The 18959-nt window shown below is 28.3% G+C and overlaps 1 protein-coding gene and 1 long non-coding RNA gene across 3 annotated transcripts in view; one reads left to right on the top strand and one right to left on the bottom strand.

Moving 5' to 3' along the window:
• Nucleotides 1–18959, bottom strand: part of LOC138339713 (uncharacterized) — a 50451-nt gene that overhangs the window by 11447 nt on the left and 20045 nt on the right. The window lies entirely within an intron of this gene.
• On the top strand, nucleotides 14109–17281 carry LOC101255356 (uncharacterized protein At4g06598-like). 2 transcript variants are annotated; one of them, XM_019210864.3, is made up of 7 exons: nucleotides 14111–14252; nucleotides 14714–14764; nucleotides 15151–15622; nucleotides 15697–15854; nucleotides 16264–16339; nucleotides 16429–16555; nucleotides 16648–17281. In XM_019210864.3, exons 3-7 carry the CDS (start codon nucleotides 15164–15166, stop codon nucleotides 16869–16871), a joined length of 1044 nt encoding a protein of 347 aa, XP_019066409.1. In that variant the 5' UTR covers nucleotides 14111–14252; nucleotides 14714–14764; nucleotides 15151–15163; the 3' UTR covers nucleotides 16872–17281. The 2 variants fall into 2 exon arrangements, with proteins under 2 accessions (XP_004250425.1, XP_019066409.1); XM_004250377.5 differs by lacking the exon at nucleotides 14714–14764 and having other exon boundaries at nucleotides 14109–14252.

Below are 18959 nucleotides of genomic sequence, written 5' to 3'. Positions count from 1 at the left end.
AAAGAAACTTTATCTCTTAATGCCTGTCTATTTTTAAAATAAAGTAAAGACGCGTCCCAACAGTTTTTCCACAAATGTGTGGTAGTGAGTAAAGTCGGACTCACATTGTTGACAAAAGAGGCATTCCTCTTTTTGACTACATTATTGTGTATATATATATATCTATATCTATATATATATATATATATATATATATATATATATATATATATATATTTTATGTGTCTAAATTGTGTAAAGCAATAGAATCAAAGCTCATACCTGAGTCATAGTCATTTGGGTCCTGAGCAAATTGTATAGTTGTCTGAAAAACCATCTGAATCATTTGGGCTTGAAACTGAATTTTGTCTTGGGCTGGGATTTATATGTTTGTCTTTGTCTTGTTGTTCTTTAAGTAGTTTTTCTACAGTTTTGGTTATGATGGATTCTAGGTCTTTATTTTTTTGTGATTTTTTGGTTTTTTGTCTGATTTTCTGGCTAAAGGAAATTGGTAAACGTCTTCTTGAAGATGAGCCTTCTTCTTTTTCACTTTTTGGCAAAGTGACAGCCATTAACGGGTTTGATAAGTCTTTACCGGCCACCGTTTGAGCCGGACTAACTGTATCTTTATCCGATACAGTGGATTTATTTACATTCAGAGGGGAATCTACACCCATCTCATCCATTTTTATCGGGGATGGAAAACCCTGCTTGTCTTTTGTCTTCAAGTCATTCTCCATTTTTGCAATTCTATCTTTTAGCTGGAGATTTTCTTGAGCTAATAATTCATTCTTGTAATTTAATCTCTTGAAGGCTTCGGTCATTGAAGAACAATGATCACAAAATATAATTTTATCTGTATCTTTCTGAATATGGTATTGAGGGATTTTGTCTGGATTTTGTTTAAGAGAGGGAGAGATATAATAGTTTGGGCCTAATACTCCTCTAGCATAATCTAATGCTTCAGTAAAATCATTAAAGCCTTTAAAAAGAGGTTTGGAAACATCTTTAATAGAATCTAATACTTCTATCCAAGTTTGAAAAACTCCATTTATTCTACCATGAATAACAAAATAGTATTTAAATTTGTTTTCTTTATTTTTACTATTAAAATAAAATCCTAAAGCGTTTAAAACTGCAATTATATATTTAGTGTCTTTCTTATTATGGGCTATCCATATGTTGTCTATTAAACATTTCTGTTGTTTATCTATCGATATATAGGTAGACTTCTAAAAGTTAAATTAGATGGTTCATATGCTATTAGATTATGTTGTCCAAATTGTAATCTTTCTATTTTATTATCATTTATGCTATTTAAAGGTCTGAAATGTAAATTAGATAATACTGTCTGTTTATATATGTCTGAGTATTCTTGGGTTGGAGGTTGAACTCCTTTGCCCTAGTCTTGAAAAGAGGGTCTTATTCTGAAAAAATTGGAATTAAACTTTAATTAATAATCTACTTAATTGATCTGCAATATTATTATCATTTCCTTTAATATGTTCAAAAATTATAGAATTATAAATTGATATAGTGTCTAAAAAATTTAACCATCTTCTTCTACTACTTGTTTTATCATTTATTTTTTGATGAAATTTTACTATTGCTTCACAATCAGTTCTTATTAAAATTTCTAATTTATTTAAGATATAAATTCTAAAACTATTTAAACCATATATTACAGCTAAGATTTCTACATCTATACTAGCTTTATTTCCTTTTTCTTTAAATTTTCCACTTTGGTAAGCGTAAATTTTTTCTTCTTGTTTAGAACTATATTTATGTGGTTTTGATTTTAACACTGCTCCCCATCCATCAAAGCTTCCATCTGTCTCTATTATTAAATAATCTGATTCTAATGACATATTAAGATCAGGTATATTTTTTATTTTTTCCTTTATTTTTTGTACTAATTTTATATCTTCAATATTAAAATTTCTTTGTCCCTTATTTCCTGTCTTAGAATATAATGGTCCTGCTATTTTTCCTAAATCTTTAATAAAAGGTCTTGCATAATTAACTATTCCTAAAAAATTTTGTAAGTCTTTTAAATTATCTAATTTATCTGGCATATCTAAGGCTTTTTTAGCTATATGAGGTTGTAATTTAATCTTTCCTTCTCCTAAAGTAATTCCTAAAAAATTTATGTAATTTTTACATAATTTTATTTTCTTTTTACTAATTATTATTCCATTATTAACAAATAGCCTAAAAACTGTTTGTAAATGTCCTAAATGTTCTTTTATATCTTTACTAAATACTAGAATATCATCTACATATACCAAAACAAATCTTTTATATTCTCCAAATATTTTATCCATTTTTCTTTGAAATATTGGAGGTGCTGTTTTTAATCCAAATGGCATAACTAGCCATTCAAAATGTCCTTCGGGCAAGTAAATGCTGTCCATTCTACACTATCTGGATGCATTTTTATTTGCCAATATCCTGACTTACAATCAAATTTACTAAAAATTGTTTTACCTTGAATTCTATTTATTAACTCTGTTTTATCTGGTAATTTATATCCATCGGTTCTAGTATTATCATTTAGTCTTTTATAGTTTATGACCATTCTGGCTTTTCCTCTAACTATTTCATTATGATTTCGTACCATAAAAGCTGCTGATCTATGTTTTGAAGTTGATCTTCTTATTACTCCTAATTCTAATAGTTCTTTAATTTGTATTTTAAAGTCTTCTTGATCTTGATTTGTGGCTTCTATAGAGGCCGTTTTTATTATATAATCTGGGTTTATTATATCTAATTTGCATACTATATGATTATTTTCTCAATGTTTTAAGGGTTTTTCTCCTATTATTTTTATTTGATCTAATATTTTTACTATATTATCAAGATCCTTTTGATTTTTTATTTGTCCTATTTGCTGAATTCCTGTTTTAAAATTATATAATTCTGTCTCCATTTCTATTAAAACATAGTTTTTATTAACTATTTCATCTTCTTCATCTATTTTTAGTGTATTCTCATATAATGTATTACATTCCTTTTTAGTACATTGTATATTATCTTCACAATTGTCACAACATTTTTCTTTATGTCTTACTTTAGTGTCAATTTTCTTAGTTAAAACTGAAGTATAAGTAGTATTTTTCATAAAAAGTATTTCGTCTTTACTTATTAAAGTTCCTCCTTTGTTGTGTAGTATAAAGTCTAATCCTAACACAAAATCTACCCTTGCATCTAAATCTCGTACCCATATTTTATCCATTTTATAGGTAGGTTTATAGAATTCTGAACAAGTGTTTAAAAAACTTATTTGAGCTTTATCTATATAATGTCTATATATATTATGTGTTCCATCCATTTGCATTGCTGCAAGTGGTTTTTCTAAGGTTTTTATTAATTCTATAGGTACAATCTTTTTATTTAAAATACTTTTGGTACATCCTGAATCTATTAATGCTAAAGTCTCTATTTCATATTTTCCAATTTGAAGTTTTGCTAATATTTTAATAGTATTTATATTTTTATCTTCATTACATATTAAAGTATTAGGTTCTTCATTCATTAATTCTTGATTATCTAGTTCTTGTTCAATATTCTTTCCTTTTTCTAATCTTATTATTCTTTCTTCTAATTCTTTAGATTTTGCTTCTAATACTAATACTTTTAAATTTATTAAAGGTTCATTTGTATATACTTCTTTCTTTTTCTGAGTTATTATTCCTAATTGTGTCTCTATACAATTTATACATCCTTCTACAAAGCATTTATTACATTTAGCTCTTTTATATTTACTTGGATACCATTTACACCAATTACATGGATTACTATCTAATCCAATGTCTTTTTCAAAATTATGTTCACATTCTATTATATTCATAAAATTAATTTTTAGATCATCTATATTTAAGTTTTCTATTCCTATTTCATTAATTAATTCTTCTCCTTCTGAATTAGAAGAGTCTTCTTCTTTGTTATTTTCATTTACATCAATACTTACTATAGAATAAATACTTTCATTATCTGACATATATTCATCTACATTTAATAATGCTTCATTAAATTCTTCTACTAATTGAGCGTTTCTAGTTTTAGCATTATATCTTTTAGAACAAGTATTAGCTAAATGTTCTATACTTCCACATGTAAAGCATTCTAATTTATTTTTGTAATTTCTATCCGTTCTATATTTTCTAACATGTCTATCTCTATTTAAATATGGTTTTCTAGCTGAAGATTTCCTAAGAAAATATCCTTTTTTATTATATCTCTTATTATTTTGTGGGTTATATCTTTTATACTTTTTCTTTTTATATTGTTCTATGTCATAACTTTGGGTTGCATATATTACGTCTTTACAGAAATTCATTTCATTCTGTTTTAATTGTTTTTGTATTTGTAAATTAGTACATTTCTCTTGTAATATTTCCATTATATGTTGTATTCTATGTCTTATTGACTATTTAGCTTGAGGGTTTTGTGCTACTCCTTCTCTTTTAGTCCATCTTTCTTCTATTTCTCTTCCTAAGGCTCCTGGTAATTTATTAAATAATTTTTTGCCTAGGTCTTGGTCAAAGACATTTCCACTAATTGTACAATAATAGAAATAATCATTTAAAAATTTCTTTATATAATACCAATTACTTATACTTAATTGTTCTAATTTTATTACTGCATTTCGTGGTAGAGCTAATAATCCACTATTTGGATCTTCTCCTGTTATCAATGTATGTATTTTATTTGTAAAATTATAAGGATTTGGTCCTAATGGTACTAAATACTGAAATTCTGATGGAAATTCTACTTTATAAGCTTCCCATAGAGCTTTAGTTGATTCTCCTAAGAATGTTTCTAAGTATTTATACATGGTTTCAGCATCAGTTTCTGTATAATTTTTTATAAAATCTGCTACTACTATTCCTTTCCATAAGTCTATCACTGAATTCCATCTTTGTGGATCATGTGCTGCTATATTTAAAATTTTTCCTTTACTTCCTCCTTCTTGGAGTATTATTGGTTCTTCTATAGACATTCTTTTTCCCATAGGTTTAACTTCTGTTATTGGAGTATCTCCTTGTCTATATACTCTTCTTCGTGGTATATTTCCTGTACTATTGTGTGCAGTATATCCCTGTTCATTTGTTCTTTAAAATGGGCTACTAGAACTTGCTGTTTCCATTAATTCTTTTTGACTTAGTGTAGATTCTAACTCAGATATTTCACTATCGTCGTCTTGTATTTGTGTTATTATATTATTACTTTTTTCTAACTTATCCTGTAAAGTTTTTTCTAATCTACATCCTTTGTTATCAGTTCTTTGTTCACATATTTTAAAATGAGATATTGTTTGTTCTAAATTTAAGTTTTTTAATTTACATCCTTTACATGTAAATAGTCTATTTTTATTATTTTTACATATTTCTTTTGCTTTTTCTATAGCTAAATCTACTGCATAATCTTCTTCTAGTATTACTTCTATATTCATTCATGTTAAAGGCATTTCTTCTATGATACTTTCTTCTTCTAAGTCTTTTTGAGCTTCGTAATTATAATCTGTAAATCTAATTGAAGGTTCTCCTTTAGAATTTGTATATATTAAGTGAGCATCGGGTATTAAGGCTCCTTTTGCTTTAAAATCTCCTAATTTCCATTCTAATCCAACATATTCTTCAGGATTTATTTTTATAGGTTTTATTAATTTTATTCCTTTATTTCCCATTACTTCTACTACATCTTTTATTTGTAATTTAAATCTAGTATTACTATTATCTGTCATTTTTCCTAAAAATCCTACACATATTAATAAATTTTTTCCACTATTCATTTCTTCATATCCTTTAGTTTGTATTCCTATTCTAATTTGAGTTCCTAATTCATTTAAATTTATCATAAAGTCTGGACTTATATAGAAAATTCCTCCATTATTAGTCATGTCTACTTCTGTTAATCCAATGATTGCCTTTTTTATATCTGACCATCTATTATCATATATGGTAATTAATGTCTTTGTTCCTAAATTTTTTCTAGTTAATCCTTTAATTCCTATTACTATTAATCCTAAATGCATTAAATCTTTTTTGACATATTTTATTTCTTTTACAGATTCTTCATTTATGAGGGGTAAAGTACAAAGTTTTTTCCTAATACCGATAATTGTTCTTCTCTATAATGTCTATATAATTGAGATTTTGAATTTGTATTATATAAAACTTTTGGATTTAATAGATTTAATTGATTCTGTTGGAATATTTGTATATCTTTATCTGTATCTATTATTTCGTCTAATTGTTGATTATTTTCTTCTCTTGTCTTTCTATTTAATATTTTTGATATAAAATTATTATTTATTTTATTCTGGGTGTAACTTGGTCTTGGTCTTTCTGGTCTTTTATCTCTTGATCTAGTTGGAAAAATGTCCATTTTTCTGTTTTTAACTATTTTTTCTTGTTGAGGAGTAATTTCTATTTTATTTAACTTTTCTATTAATTCTTCTACTCCAGTTGTGCTTATGTTTTTACCTTCAGATTTTTCTTTTTTATCTATCTTTTTATGTAATTGTAATAAAAGTGATATTATTATATTATTCTGTTCTATAATAATTTGATCTGACTTTGAAGATGGATTAAACTCTTTATAATCTGGTGGAAGGACTATTCTTTTTTCTATTAATCTTATTGCTTCTTTGTGTGTTTCTGACTCTACTAAATCTATCATGAAAGAACTATTTCTTTTATTGATTCTAATTCTGTCTTTATTTCTTGTAATTTTATGATTAAAGTTCTATTAACTTCTTCTTTTAATTTATTATTTAATTTTTTAGTTAACTCTATTCCTTGTTCCTTTAAGTAATCTAAATTTTCTTCTATCTTATTAAAATATTGCTTTTGTCTATTATAGGTTTCTTCTTGTTCACTTAATATCTGTATAATCTTGCAATTATGTTCTTTAAGTTTTTCACTAAGGTTTATTAATAAATCTATTAAATTATTATATTGAGGATCTTCTGTGTGTAAACTATGTTCTCCACTATCAAAATTACACTTAATAATGTTTTCTCCTTTTCTCTTAAATCTTTTTTCTGAAGTTATTTGTAAATCTAAATATTCTATATTTTTTAAGGAAGCTATTTTTACTATTTATTTTATCCTAACGTAGTTGGTTTGTAATTTTTTCTAAATTTTTTTATCCTTTTAGTATAATTATAAATACTCGTATTAATACCTTGTAACTCCCACTTTAATCCTTTTATATATTCTTCGTTATTTATATTATATTCAAAATCTGTTGGTTTGAAAAATTCGCTTTCACAGATATATATATAAGCTTCTAGTTCTTTTTCTTCTTTTTGTAGTTTTCGTTTTTCGTTTATATTTCTATATAATATCCAATAATTTATTCTTATATATTTAGCAAAAGGAAGATTTTCCATAAAATAAATTTAATTGAGATTTTTCTAGATATAAAATGTCTTATTAATTTCTTTTCTAGTATTTTAGCTAAGAAAAATATATGATCTAATCTATTACTTATTTCTTTTTTAGAGCTTATTGAGATAGTTGTTTTTAAATCTTTTAATAATCTATCTGATTCTAAATATAAACTTAATAATTCTTTTTTAACTTTTTTATATTCTCTAGTATTCTTATATGGTCTTCTCATATATTAACCTACTGAGTTATAATAATAAGGATTATTTTTAATTACTTTTGTTCTATCTTTTATTTCTTTTATTTCAAATTCTACCTGATTTAATTCTTCACTAATTTGTTTTTGCGATTGTCTAATATTTTCTCTAAGTGTCTTTACAGAATTTTAATATGTATAAGTTAAGGATAATCTTAATCCTAAGTCAGCTAGAAAACCATATTTAAATAGAGATAGACATGTTAGAAAATATAGAACGGATAGAAATTACAAAAATAAATTAGAATGCTTTACATGTGAAAGTATATATATATATATATATATATATATATATATAATAGTAATTCCACATACATACGTAGATCAACTATACAAAGATAACATTGACTTACAAACTTAAACTTCTCAAAGTTGCGAAATATTTTATGAATTTCTATTAGCTTTTTATATCAGTGTGAAAATTGAAGTAAAAAATAAAAGAAATGAACCAACTAGGATTTCAAATATATTATGATTAAGTATTATAGTTATGGGTTTCAATGTTTTTTTTTTTCAAAACAATTGTTTAATGACAAATTGAACCGATTATTTATTTTTTTAATAAAATCGAAAGTTATAATTGTACTGAGTAATTTTTAAATTTATAAAAATAAAATGACAGAACCGTACTACATATATTTAAAGATATTTTTAAAAAGTATACTGTTTAACCAAAATATAATCTACATTTGAATGAATTGTGGGTAGTCAATTTCATGTATTTGTGTATGAGTATAAATAATCATCTAATATATTATTTCTATAAACTTTAAATCTAAAAAGAGAGATAAGAGAGAGTTGGGCAGATGACACTTCCAACCTCAAGGTTCTGAGTTCGATTCCCCAAGAAAGCATAATGTGGGAGATCCTCTAGGCGTTAAAAAATGGAGATGCGAGATACATGGATACTATAATAGGAAAATGAACCATTTTTATAATGATAAATTTATTCCTAGTTAAGAACAAAATATTTTTTTGTATATAAAATATAGTCATTAGTGACGAAATTAGATTTTGTTCAACTACGAAGCACATATAACTTGAGAGACAATTGATTTCGTCACTGATTGAAGTAAACTAATTAGCGACGATATAATATTGTCGGTAGTAATAATACTTTTAGTGACAAAAATACTACTAACTAAAAATAAAATATTTTTTACGACAAATAAATTTTTCACAAATGTTTAAGCATTTAAAATGATTTTTCTTTTTGTAGTTAAAATAATACTTTCAGTGACGAAACACTAAATCGTCTTTGTATACTTTTAGAGACACAAATTTAGTGACGATTGAGTGACGAATTAATTTTCGTCTCACAAAATTTATATTGACGAAATATAATTTATAAATGACGAAATAATTTGTTTCTGATAGTCAAATTTATTGTAGTGATAACAAACACGCAATTTGATTTTTTCGTAATTCTTTAGTTGCTCCTTTGGTCAGAAATATGTATTTCAAAATATTTTCAGTTTTTAAAATATGATTTAAAAAGATTTCAAAAACTTAATGAGATATTTGATGTTTTACTAGCTCTAGAATCATTAAGGAACACACATTTCAGAATACAAGGGAGTAATATCTTTCACATGATAAATTTATTGTGGCATATTTTGTTAAGGAGTCTCACATTGGTGGAGGAAAAAAAATTGGTCTCCTCATATGAATTTAGACAAGCCTACCCTCATGAGCTAACTTTTGGAGTTGAATTAGACCCAAATATCATATATTTTTTTCATGGTATCGGAGTCATGTTCATCCCAATTCCGTTGTTCACCAATGTTGAACCTCCATTCATAAGTGTTCACGCCCAATTGAAGTCTGGACATGAGGAGAGTGTTAAAAATCTCACATCGGTAGAGCGATGGAAAATTGATCTCCTTATATAGACTTGGACAAATCTACCCTAATGAGCTAACTTTTGAGTTGAGTTAGACTCATGTGTCATATCTCATTTAGCTAGCTATTGAGCGAAATTGAGTTAGACTCATATGTCATATCTTTACATATTAAGGGGTGTTTATGGACAATGACATGGAAGAGTAAGGAAAACTAATTGCTACTGGCTGAATAATAGGGCATCAAAATAGAATATCTTATACTTTGTATGCACATGTACAAAGCAACACAGAAAGTGATAATCAACAAATCTATATAAAAAAAAATCATTCAATATTGATCAGCCAATTATATTAAAGAATAAACATTATAATTGAATAATTTTATAATATTTCAAGTTCTTAATGTGACGATACCAAATTTCTATTATTCAAATATTAGAAAACAATCATTTATAAAATTTAATGTGACAATACCAAATTTCTATTATTCAAATATTAGAAAACAATCATTTATAATTTTATGAGGTTAAGAATTATCGCGTGAAGCGCTGCTAATTAAGTTATCTAATATAACATAAAGTACTGTTCTACACTCTTTAAGAACTGTTGAATCCATCCCATTGTTTTAGTCAATTTTAGCTATTCAATTGGTACAAGCAATTGTTAAAAATAAATAGTAATTGGAGTTGAAAAGAAAAGATTTGGTAGTTGGCAAATTGGTAAGATTTGCAACCATTCTTGACTTTGCTATGTTTACATATGTCATTAGTGACATAGGCATGGTTTTATCCTTCTATAAATAGAGCATTCTTGCTCATTTGTAGAATACACCAAGTTAGAGAGAAAAACCATTTTGAGAGCAAAGTGAGGTATTCCATAGACTATTAGTCTGTGAAGAAAAATAGAGTGTGAGCGATATTTTAGTAAGACGGAAACCAAAAGAGTGTTGTTCCTTTTGAGTGTGTAGTAGTCACTTACTATAGTAATATCAATTGCTCCTCTTGGCCAGTTGTTTTTTTCCTTATTCAGAAGGGTTTCCACGTAAAATTCTTGGTGTCGTTATTTTCTCATTTTATTTCCATTACTTTTACCATATATATTTTTGTGCTTGTCCGCATTTTCCCAACAAGAACTTGTATCACAAATTATGAACTACTAAAAATGAAATATACAACTCTGAATATGAAACAAACAATATATGTTTGAAAAACAACATAATAAAAGACTATGCATGTCGAGAGTTCTACGTGAATAAATTATACTCCAGTTTATGTTTAACTAAGGAGTAATTCAAATTAAAGTGGACAAATTTCTCATGCAAAACTACAAAGATTATTCTCCTTGTGCAAATGTTGCAAAAAGAAAACATACTCGGAAAAAACTTTTGTTGGTTGAGACCTACTGCATTATGTAAAAATTTTAAACAAACAAGTCATATAACAAAGTGTTTAAATTAAAAGATATTGTATTCAAGACAATTTCATGGCAGTTAGGGATGTATAAAAGATAAAATCGAACTAAAAAATCGAATTGAATAGCAAATTGAATCAAATAGGAAAAAAATCCGCTAATAATTTGATTTGACTTGATTTGGTGCTTAAAAAAAAATTCGATTATACTTGGCGGTTTGGTTTTAGCTAAAAAAAAAAAGTCAACCCGAGATCAAACCAATCCGACATTTTATATATAATTTTTAAAATTTATTTTATACATAAAAATATTTACTTTGATCTAATTTCTAAACATTACTTCTACATTTTCACAAGTTTTATCTTTTAATATATTTTTTCAAGTTTTTTGAGACTAAGAATTTTGAATAGTTCAATAAAAGTTATAGTCCATATATATTAATAACTCTGTTAAAGCTCAATTTGAAATCAAATCAACATCATGCTAACAAAATAAATTAATTCAACACAAGAATGACAATAATATTGAATATTTGTTCTCTAATTTTACATTGATTTAGACATTAGAAATACATAATCTAATTTTAATTTTTCTTTAATGTTTAACAATGTAATTAATACTTATTGGATTTATTTTTACATGATTTAGTACTTTTAGATTATGACTATTTTTGTTATGACTTTGTCACTATTTTATATGATGATTTCATTATAATTTTTTACTGAATATTTAGTGTCACCACTCATCTCATTTTTTGTGTTATTTTTTTTAAGAAACACATTAGATAGTTATATTTTGATTGAACTAAAGAAATATTTGGACACAAGTTAATTACATGTTTAAATGCATACTTTATCGTAAAAATCCAAAAACCTGGAAAAACAATCGAGGTTTATTAGGTAGGATTTATTAAAAAAATTTAAAAATTCAACATACTAATTTTATTTGGAAATTGAAAATTTTGAACCAACCTGATGTTGAAAAAAATCAAATTTTATTAGTTTGATTTATAAATTCAGAAATCTTACACTACTGATTTGATTGATATTTCAAAAACCCAAATCATTCTCCTAAATTTGGCACTGCTACAAATTTACTGGAATTATTAATTGTCTTGTTATTATAGGAACAATTAATACAATAATTAGTTATAGGATGAGTTTACTACTTTGTTTAAGTTCCTATTTAAATCATATGGTTAATAAAAGTCTTCGAGACAACTTCTCAATCATATATGTTTATTCTTGTTATTGCATTTATTCAACAAACAAACAAAAGATATTATTACATCGTAATTTTCATGAGTAGGTTCCCGTTCTATACCCGTGACTCAAAGTTAAAACTAAAAAAAATATTGAAGACATAATATATAAATATGTTATTTAATTTGATCCCATTTCACATAATGTTTTTTAATTTTGAATCTACATAATTAGTCGACACACTTAAATTTGTACAAAATTGAATAAACAAACACACACATCTTACATGACATTTTACATGGAAATTTGAATCTCACATGATATTTTACGTGCATGTATTATGTCACGTATAATTTATGTGTCTACTTTAGACTTTATACAAGTTTGATCGTTTATGTTCACACCCAAAATAGAAGGACATAAATGTGAAATGATGTGTGGGTGTGTGTGTGTGTATATATATATATATATATATATATATATATATATATATATATAATATATATATACATTAAAATTTTATTATTTTGTAGAGATATTATTTTATTGATACATTAATACTTATTAATTTAAAGAATGGTTTGAGATCTAATGAAGGTTAATTTTGATTATAACAATCAACATATGTTACTAATTTATGTATTATATTTATTGATTTCACATAAAAAAATTTCTTATACATAAAGTTCAATGAATACATCAAAATCATTGTATCTTACTAATGTATGTATGATTTTACAAAAATATTAGATTTATTATACATAAAGTACTATGCATGTCTATAGTAGGGGCGGAGCCATCTTGGTACAAGGGGATCATCCGAACCCCTTTCAACAGAAAATTATATCATATATACATGGTCGAAATAATATTTATGAATATATAGTAGATGTCAAACCTCCTTCAATTATTCTGTGTGTCTATTTCTACGAATTTCTAACTTCCTTATTGAAATTCTGGTTTTGCCACTAGTGTGTGGAAGACAAGTTTTGCTTGTGGTAGATAATTTTGTCCATCCCATAATAGAAATATTGAAGGACTACAAAATATTGAATTGTTTTTCTTGCCATCCAACATGACATCCAAAATTCAACCTTATGTTACTGGGTTAATAAGAGCTTTCAAAATGTATTATGGTAACATATTTTATCATAAAAAGCTATGAAGTGAGATAAACTGATCCAACAAAGATTTATGTTTTAAATGCTATAAATTTGCAATTACTGTTTGTACATCAAATGTTCAACAAGAAACATAATAAATTATTTTCGACATTGCAAAATTCGTTCGGGGATACAATCTAAGAGGATTTGATTGAATCCACTAGTGAAAACATCATTCATGAACCTGAGATCTTGATTGATGATCTCGGTTACCACAATTAAATGGATGTCAATAACTTGTTGGATTATCCGGGTGAAAGTGATACATGTTCAGAGATCCAGAGCTTACAAAAATTATGGATACTAACGAAAAATGCAATGTTGGTGATGAAGTTGAAGATGAATGATTCTATACCTTTGAAACTAATTACGCATAAGAAAACACTTATAACATCTAGAACTCTTTACAATTTTATGGTGCAATTCGAAAAGACAATACCGGAGCTCTTGGATGCAATAAGAAAAGTTAGATATTAGCTTCAACTACATTTAAAATTTAAGAAAAAACGAAAAACAATAAAATCATAGATATATTTGTACTTTTAAAGAATTATTAATTTATGATATTATATGGGACCACATATTTATATAAGGGTCTTCTGAAAATTTATCATCTTATTATATTATCGAAATTGATGATTTTTTCATTGGTCCAAGTTGGGATCGACAAAAATATTATTTTACAAAGATTATTAATTTACCGAGTATTAATTTAGTGAGGTTATATATACATATAATTATGAAAATGAAAATAATTATGTTTTGTTGATAATAGTAGAAAACGTGGTAGGATCCCTTTCCATTTGGTTACGTGAATTGCGGTCTTTCTCTCTTTTATCCTCTTGAGTTTCAAGAAGATGACAACATGCTGTTCAATCAAACCTAAAAAAAAATAAAAAATCAAATGCAAATGAACATATAGGTTTGAGGACCAAAGTGTGGGGTCTCTCAACTTCTCCTCTTCTTTGAGACACCCCACCTTGGGGCTACCTCCCTCTTTGGTAATTCATCTTTGTTTTGTGATCCATGTTAATAGGTTTGCTTATAATTTTGTATTGAGAATTGTCTCCTTTCGAGGACATTCGATAAAATTGGAATGATATATATAGAGAAGAATCATGAGTTGTTTATTTATTGTGAAATTTCATGCTTGCTTTTGATCACTTTATTTGTAAATGGTTTCTTTGAATTTTATCAAGCGTTTTTGCTATTTCGTTAGTGTCCTTTAATCCTCAATGTGAGGGGCCATTGCGCAATTGAGGATTCAAAATTTAGACGTTGTAAGTTGGAGAGTGGATATCTACTTGTGTGTCTTTTTTCTTTTGATTAACTTTTTCCATGAGAAAAAGAACCATCACCCTTATGTTATTAAACTCAACATTAATTAGAACAATTCATTTAGATGATTTTAACCTGTGTTCAAATTTGGATTTTCTTAAAAACTTTTTTTTGGTATCTCAAGATTTGCATGGAGCAAAATTAATGGGCATGTAAAAGAAAGGAAGATTTCCAGGCCAGTACTCTCTATGTTTTAATTTGTTTGTCTTACTTTTCTCTTTAATCTTTTAAAAATAGGATGTCTATTTCTTTTTATGCAACACTTTAATTTCAATTTCTCAAACGACATGTTTAAGATCACAAAATCAAAAGACATTTTGATACACTTTATGTACTTTTAATTTAACATGATAAAAATATTTATAAGTGTTCATACTTTCTAAAACTATGTGCAAATTAAATCAAAATCAAACAAACAAATTGTAACGGAACGAATATTTGTTATTCCATAGGCATCATTTTCTTTTTGTTATCCATGTAGCAAACAAATTGCCATTTAGAAGGCATTCATAGTAAGCCTTTTATGATCAATTAATCACTTCAAACATTGAACCCTTGCAGATTTTCATTAGAAATGGAGAGTTTAAATGGTTCATCAAGCTTGAAAAACTTCTCCTTTTCGAACAAGCAGTCGATAATGGACTCTACTTCTCCCTTTCTCCAGTCCTATGTAGATTCAAACATGGATGGATCAAACGGAAAAGCAAAGCCAACAGAGGGATCGAGTCACCATCATCGGTGGAACTCCGAGAGCATTCTTATAGAGGAGCAACCTTCTTGGCTCGATGACCTTTTGAATGAACCTCCCGAGACAACGACAGTTGTACACAAAGGTCATCGACGTTCAGCAAGTGATACTTTTGCATACGTAGGAGCAGCTGCAGAGAGGTTAGACACATGGGAAGAACCTAAAAATAAGAATGTAAATGTAGGAGCTTCTTGGGGTTCAGTTAACTATGTGAGTTACAAAGATTTGAGTGCAGTTCCCTATGAACCAAAGCCAAATTCTTCCCATGAACAGAAATTTAATAAGGTAAACTACCTACACATTTGAGTACTCGATCGATACACTTCTGATATTAATCAGAGGTCCTTCCATCTTTATAGGCTGCTCAGGAATTGAATGGTGCACCATCTGTGTCTCATGAGAAGCATAACTTGAGAGAGATCAATAATTCAAAAAACCAAGAGGGCTCTAATGAAAGATCAAACAATGCACAAGCCAAACATTCCATGTCTAAGGCAGATGCAAAACGTGCTAAACAGTAAGGTTTCGTTTCAATGTCATCAAGTTTGTTTTCAAGAACACTGCTTGAAAAGACATGATACATAAACATGACTCTTAACTTGTCTTCAACGGGTAACGATGCCCTCTAACATTGAGTGAATACAAGTAGACACTAAAACTTGAATAAAATTGAACAAGTAGACCCATGTGTCCTACATGGGATAATACATGTAGGACGCCATGTAGGATACAAAATTTCCATGTAGGGTGATATGTAGCTGGACGAATGTGTCAATTTCTTCAATTTTATAAAAGTTTAAGTGCTACTTATGGATATCCAAAGTTAAAGATCATAGTTGTCAGCTGACGTCAAGTTAATGATCATGTTTATGTATTATGCCACTTGAAAACATCACAAAAAAATCATAACATACAAATCTATACAGGCAATCTGCTCATCGATCACGTGTCAGGAAACTTCAGCACATAGCTGAACTTGAAAGAACAGTTCAAGCTTTACAGGTAGAAAAAAAAATACAAGACTCATCACTTCATTTTGTATTTGCACTTCAGGTACAGATGTAACTTATTTCTATTTGGTGACATTTCAGGCAGAAGGATCTGAGCTTTCTGCGGAGCTTGAATTTGTTGACCAACAAAATATTATACTAAGCATGGAGAATAGAGCGTTGAGGCAACGTTTGGATAGCTTATCACAGGAGCAGCTCATCAAACATTGTAATGCATCTTCTTTTTCTCCTTTTTAACGTTCCAATCATACTTTGTAATCGTTTCATAGCAAAACTTACTATGATGTTTGATTGATGCAGTGGAGCAAGAGATGTTGGAGAGAGAACTCACAAGGCTACAAACTATGTATCAAATGCAGAGGCAACAAATGCAACAACAGCATCAGCAGCCACAACAACAGAATCACTCTAAACATCGTCGAAACAAAAGCAGAGATCTTGAAGCACAACTTGCCAACCTCTCAATCAAGAACAATGAAGCCAATTCCAGCAGGGCTCAAGTGACTGGTTCAGTCCGGATGTAAAACGCGACTCATTCTTTTCACAACCTCCCGAGTTGGTTGAACATTTCTTATCTCTTTCCCCCTTTCAAATATCGCGATTTTGTATTACTACAGAGAAACTTTTTAGACTAAAAAATATCTGATCCACGACATATCGGGGCCTGTAAAGATTATTGAGAATCCTGCCCTGCATAGTATATTCTTAGGCTTCTACTTGTTAACAGCCTAGTCCTGACTGAACTATAGGCCTCTGGAGTTTAAGAAGGAATTGTGCAGATATATATAGTGGTGAGGTTTGTTGTAAAATGTGACTATGGTGACCATCCATTCTGCTTTCAGGTTTCACACATGTGACATGATATTATGCATACTAGAGATGGTTCTTGTATTAATGCAGATTCCAATAAATTTCTGTATGTTCTTCAAACTGATATTGATGTTATAAATTGTTATTATCGTGTTTCCGATCATGATTATCATCACTTAACAATATAGATATGAGGCTAATCTGAATAGACGATTAGAGATAGCTTGTGAGACTATGACTATAATATCAATCTCGTCATTCATTTAATAGTAATAAGCATGGAAAGTTAGCCTAAGATGTGATGTCATTTTGCAAAGTATAAAAGCCCTGGAATTTGTCTCTATATGTCAGAACCAAGTCTATGTTCATTAGTTATTTTCTTTTCAAGAATCTCATCTGTTAGAGTTGTCAGTTTAAGATCTGGCGTCTTTTTTGAGGATTTGAGGTCCTAAATTAGGAAATTGTGGAAATTTAGCATTTGGGTTGAATTTGGTTGACATTAAGGGTTCGATGCTCGGATCATAATTTCGAGAATTTTGTTGGATTTGCACGATGATTTTAGGCCTAGGTGAGGTCTTGGTTGATTTTGAGAGGTCCCGAGCTTGTTTTATTCTTTTTACGCGTTGAGTTAGTTTTTCTTGTAGTTTTCACGAATGTCCGATCAAGGAGACCTCAAATTCATGTTTCAACGACTACATTGAGTTTGAATGCCGAGTATGATCGATTTGCACCTGTGGTTTATGTGCACGTGGTTCATTTTCTAAATGAATCAACGGTCCTTTCGATGTTTTTAGAATTGGTTGATTTTTCTTGTTCTGGTATGCTTAGATTTCGTGAAGGGTGCTTTGTGATAGCGAGGATCCCCGAAGCGAGACCCTAGTTGTGAAAGTGAAGGGTATCACTTACGCCTGGTTCACTTAAGCGAACCATGGGTTGTGATCGCGATGTTCACAAATGTTAACTCAGGTTCGCGAAAGTGAAGGTCCCCACTTCCGCGGGGTTAACTTTTGCGGACCCAAGGTCACTTTTGCGACATTAGAGAGGGGTTTATATTTGAAAATTTTGGGTTAAAGACCCATTTTCATTTCTGAGTTTGGGAAACCCTTGAAGACGATTTTTGAATGAATTTCTTGTGCAAAATTATTTGGGTAAGCTGTTGCGATCCTAAAACTTCATTACCCTTTGATTATTTGTGGACTTTAACATCAAAATTTGGAATTTTGATTGGTAAATAGTAAGGGTTTTCAATAATTCAAAGTTCTAATCTAAAATGAAGATTGTGAACTTATTTTGGGTCCTCTTTCGAAATGGTTTTCACCAATGAGTTCTTAAGACCTTGTGTAATGTTTTTCAAGAGTTGAATTTCATATTCAAACCTTATTTCGAAATTGAGTTTTGAGTAGATTGACCTATTTTTTAAAGAAATTAATGTGGGTGTTGTTGTTTACGGAAAATTTTGTGAATACGTAATTGTTATAGATTGGGTGGCTTGACATTAGTCGGAAGGGAAAGACTCAACTCTTTGAGTGATTAATTGATTGCAATAAAGCAAGTGATCTTCTAAATTTTTTGTGTTAATAAAATCCGTATATTTCCTTAGTTGTTTGTGTGTTGAGAGAAATGTAAATGAGGTGAGGGTAATTGTCCTAAATCATGATGATTATAAAGGGGTTGAAATGAAAAGGCTATATGAAGATCATAATGATGTAAATGAAAGAATAAATGAACAATAATATAGAAAATTTTCTTCTGGTATTTATACAAGTAAGACGACATCTAATGGTAAATTTTAACGAAATAAA

Source organism: Solanum lycopersicum, chromosome 11, assembly GCF_036512215.1.
Source record: "Solanum lycopersicum chromosome 11, SLM_r2.1".
Classification (NCBI taxonomy): domain Eukaryota; kingdom Viridiplantae; phylum Streptophyta; class Magnoliopsida; order Solanales; family Solanaceae; genus Solanum; species Solanum lycopersicum.
The sequence above is the reverse complement of the archived record's forward strand: the minus strand, read 5'-3'. Positions and strand labels throughout refer to the sequence as shown.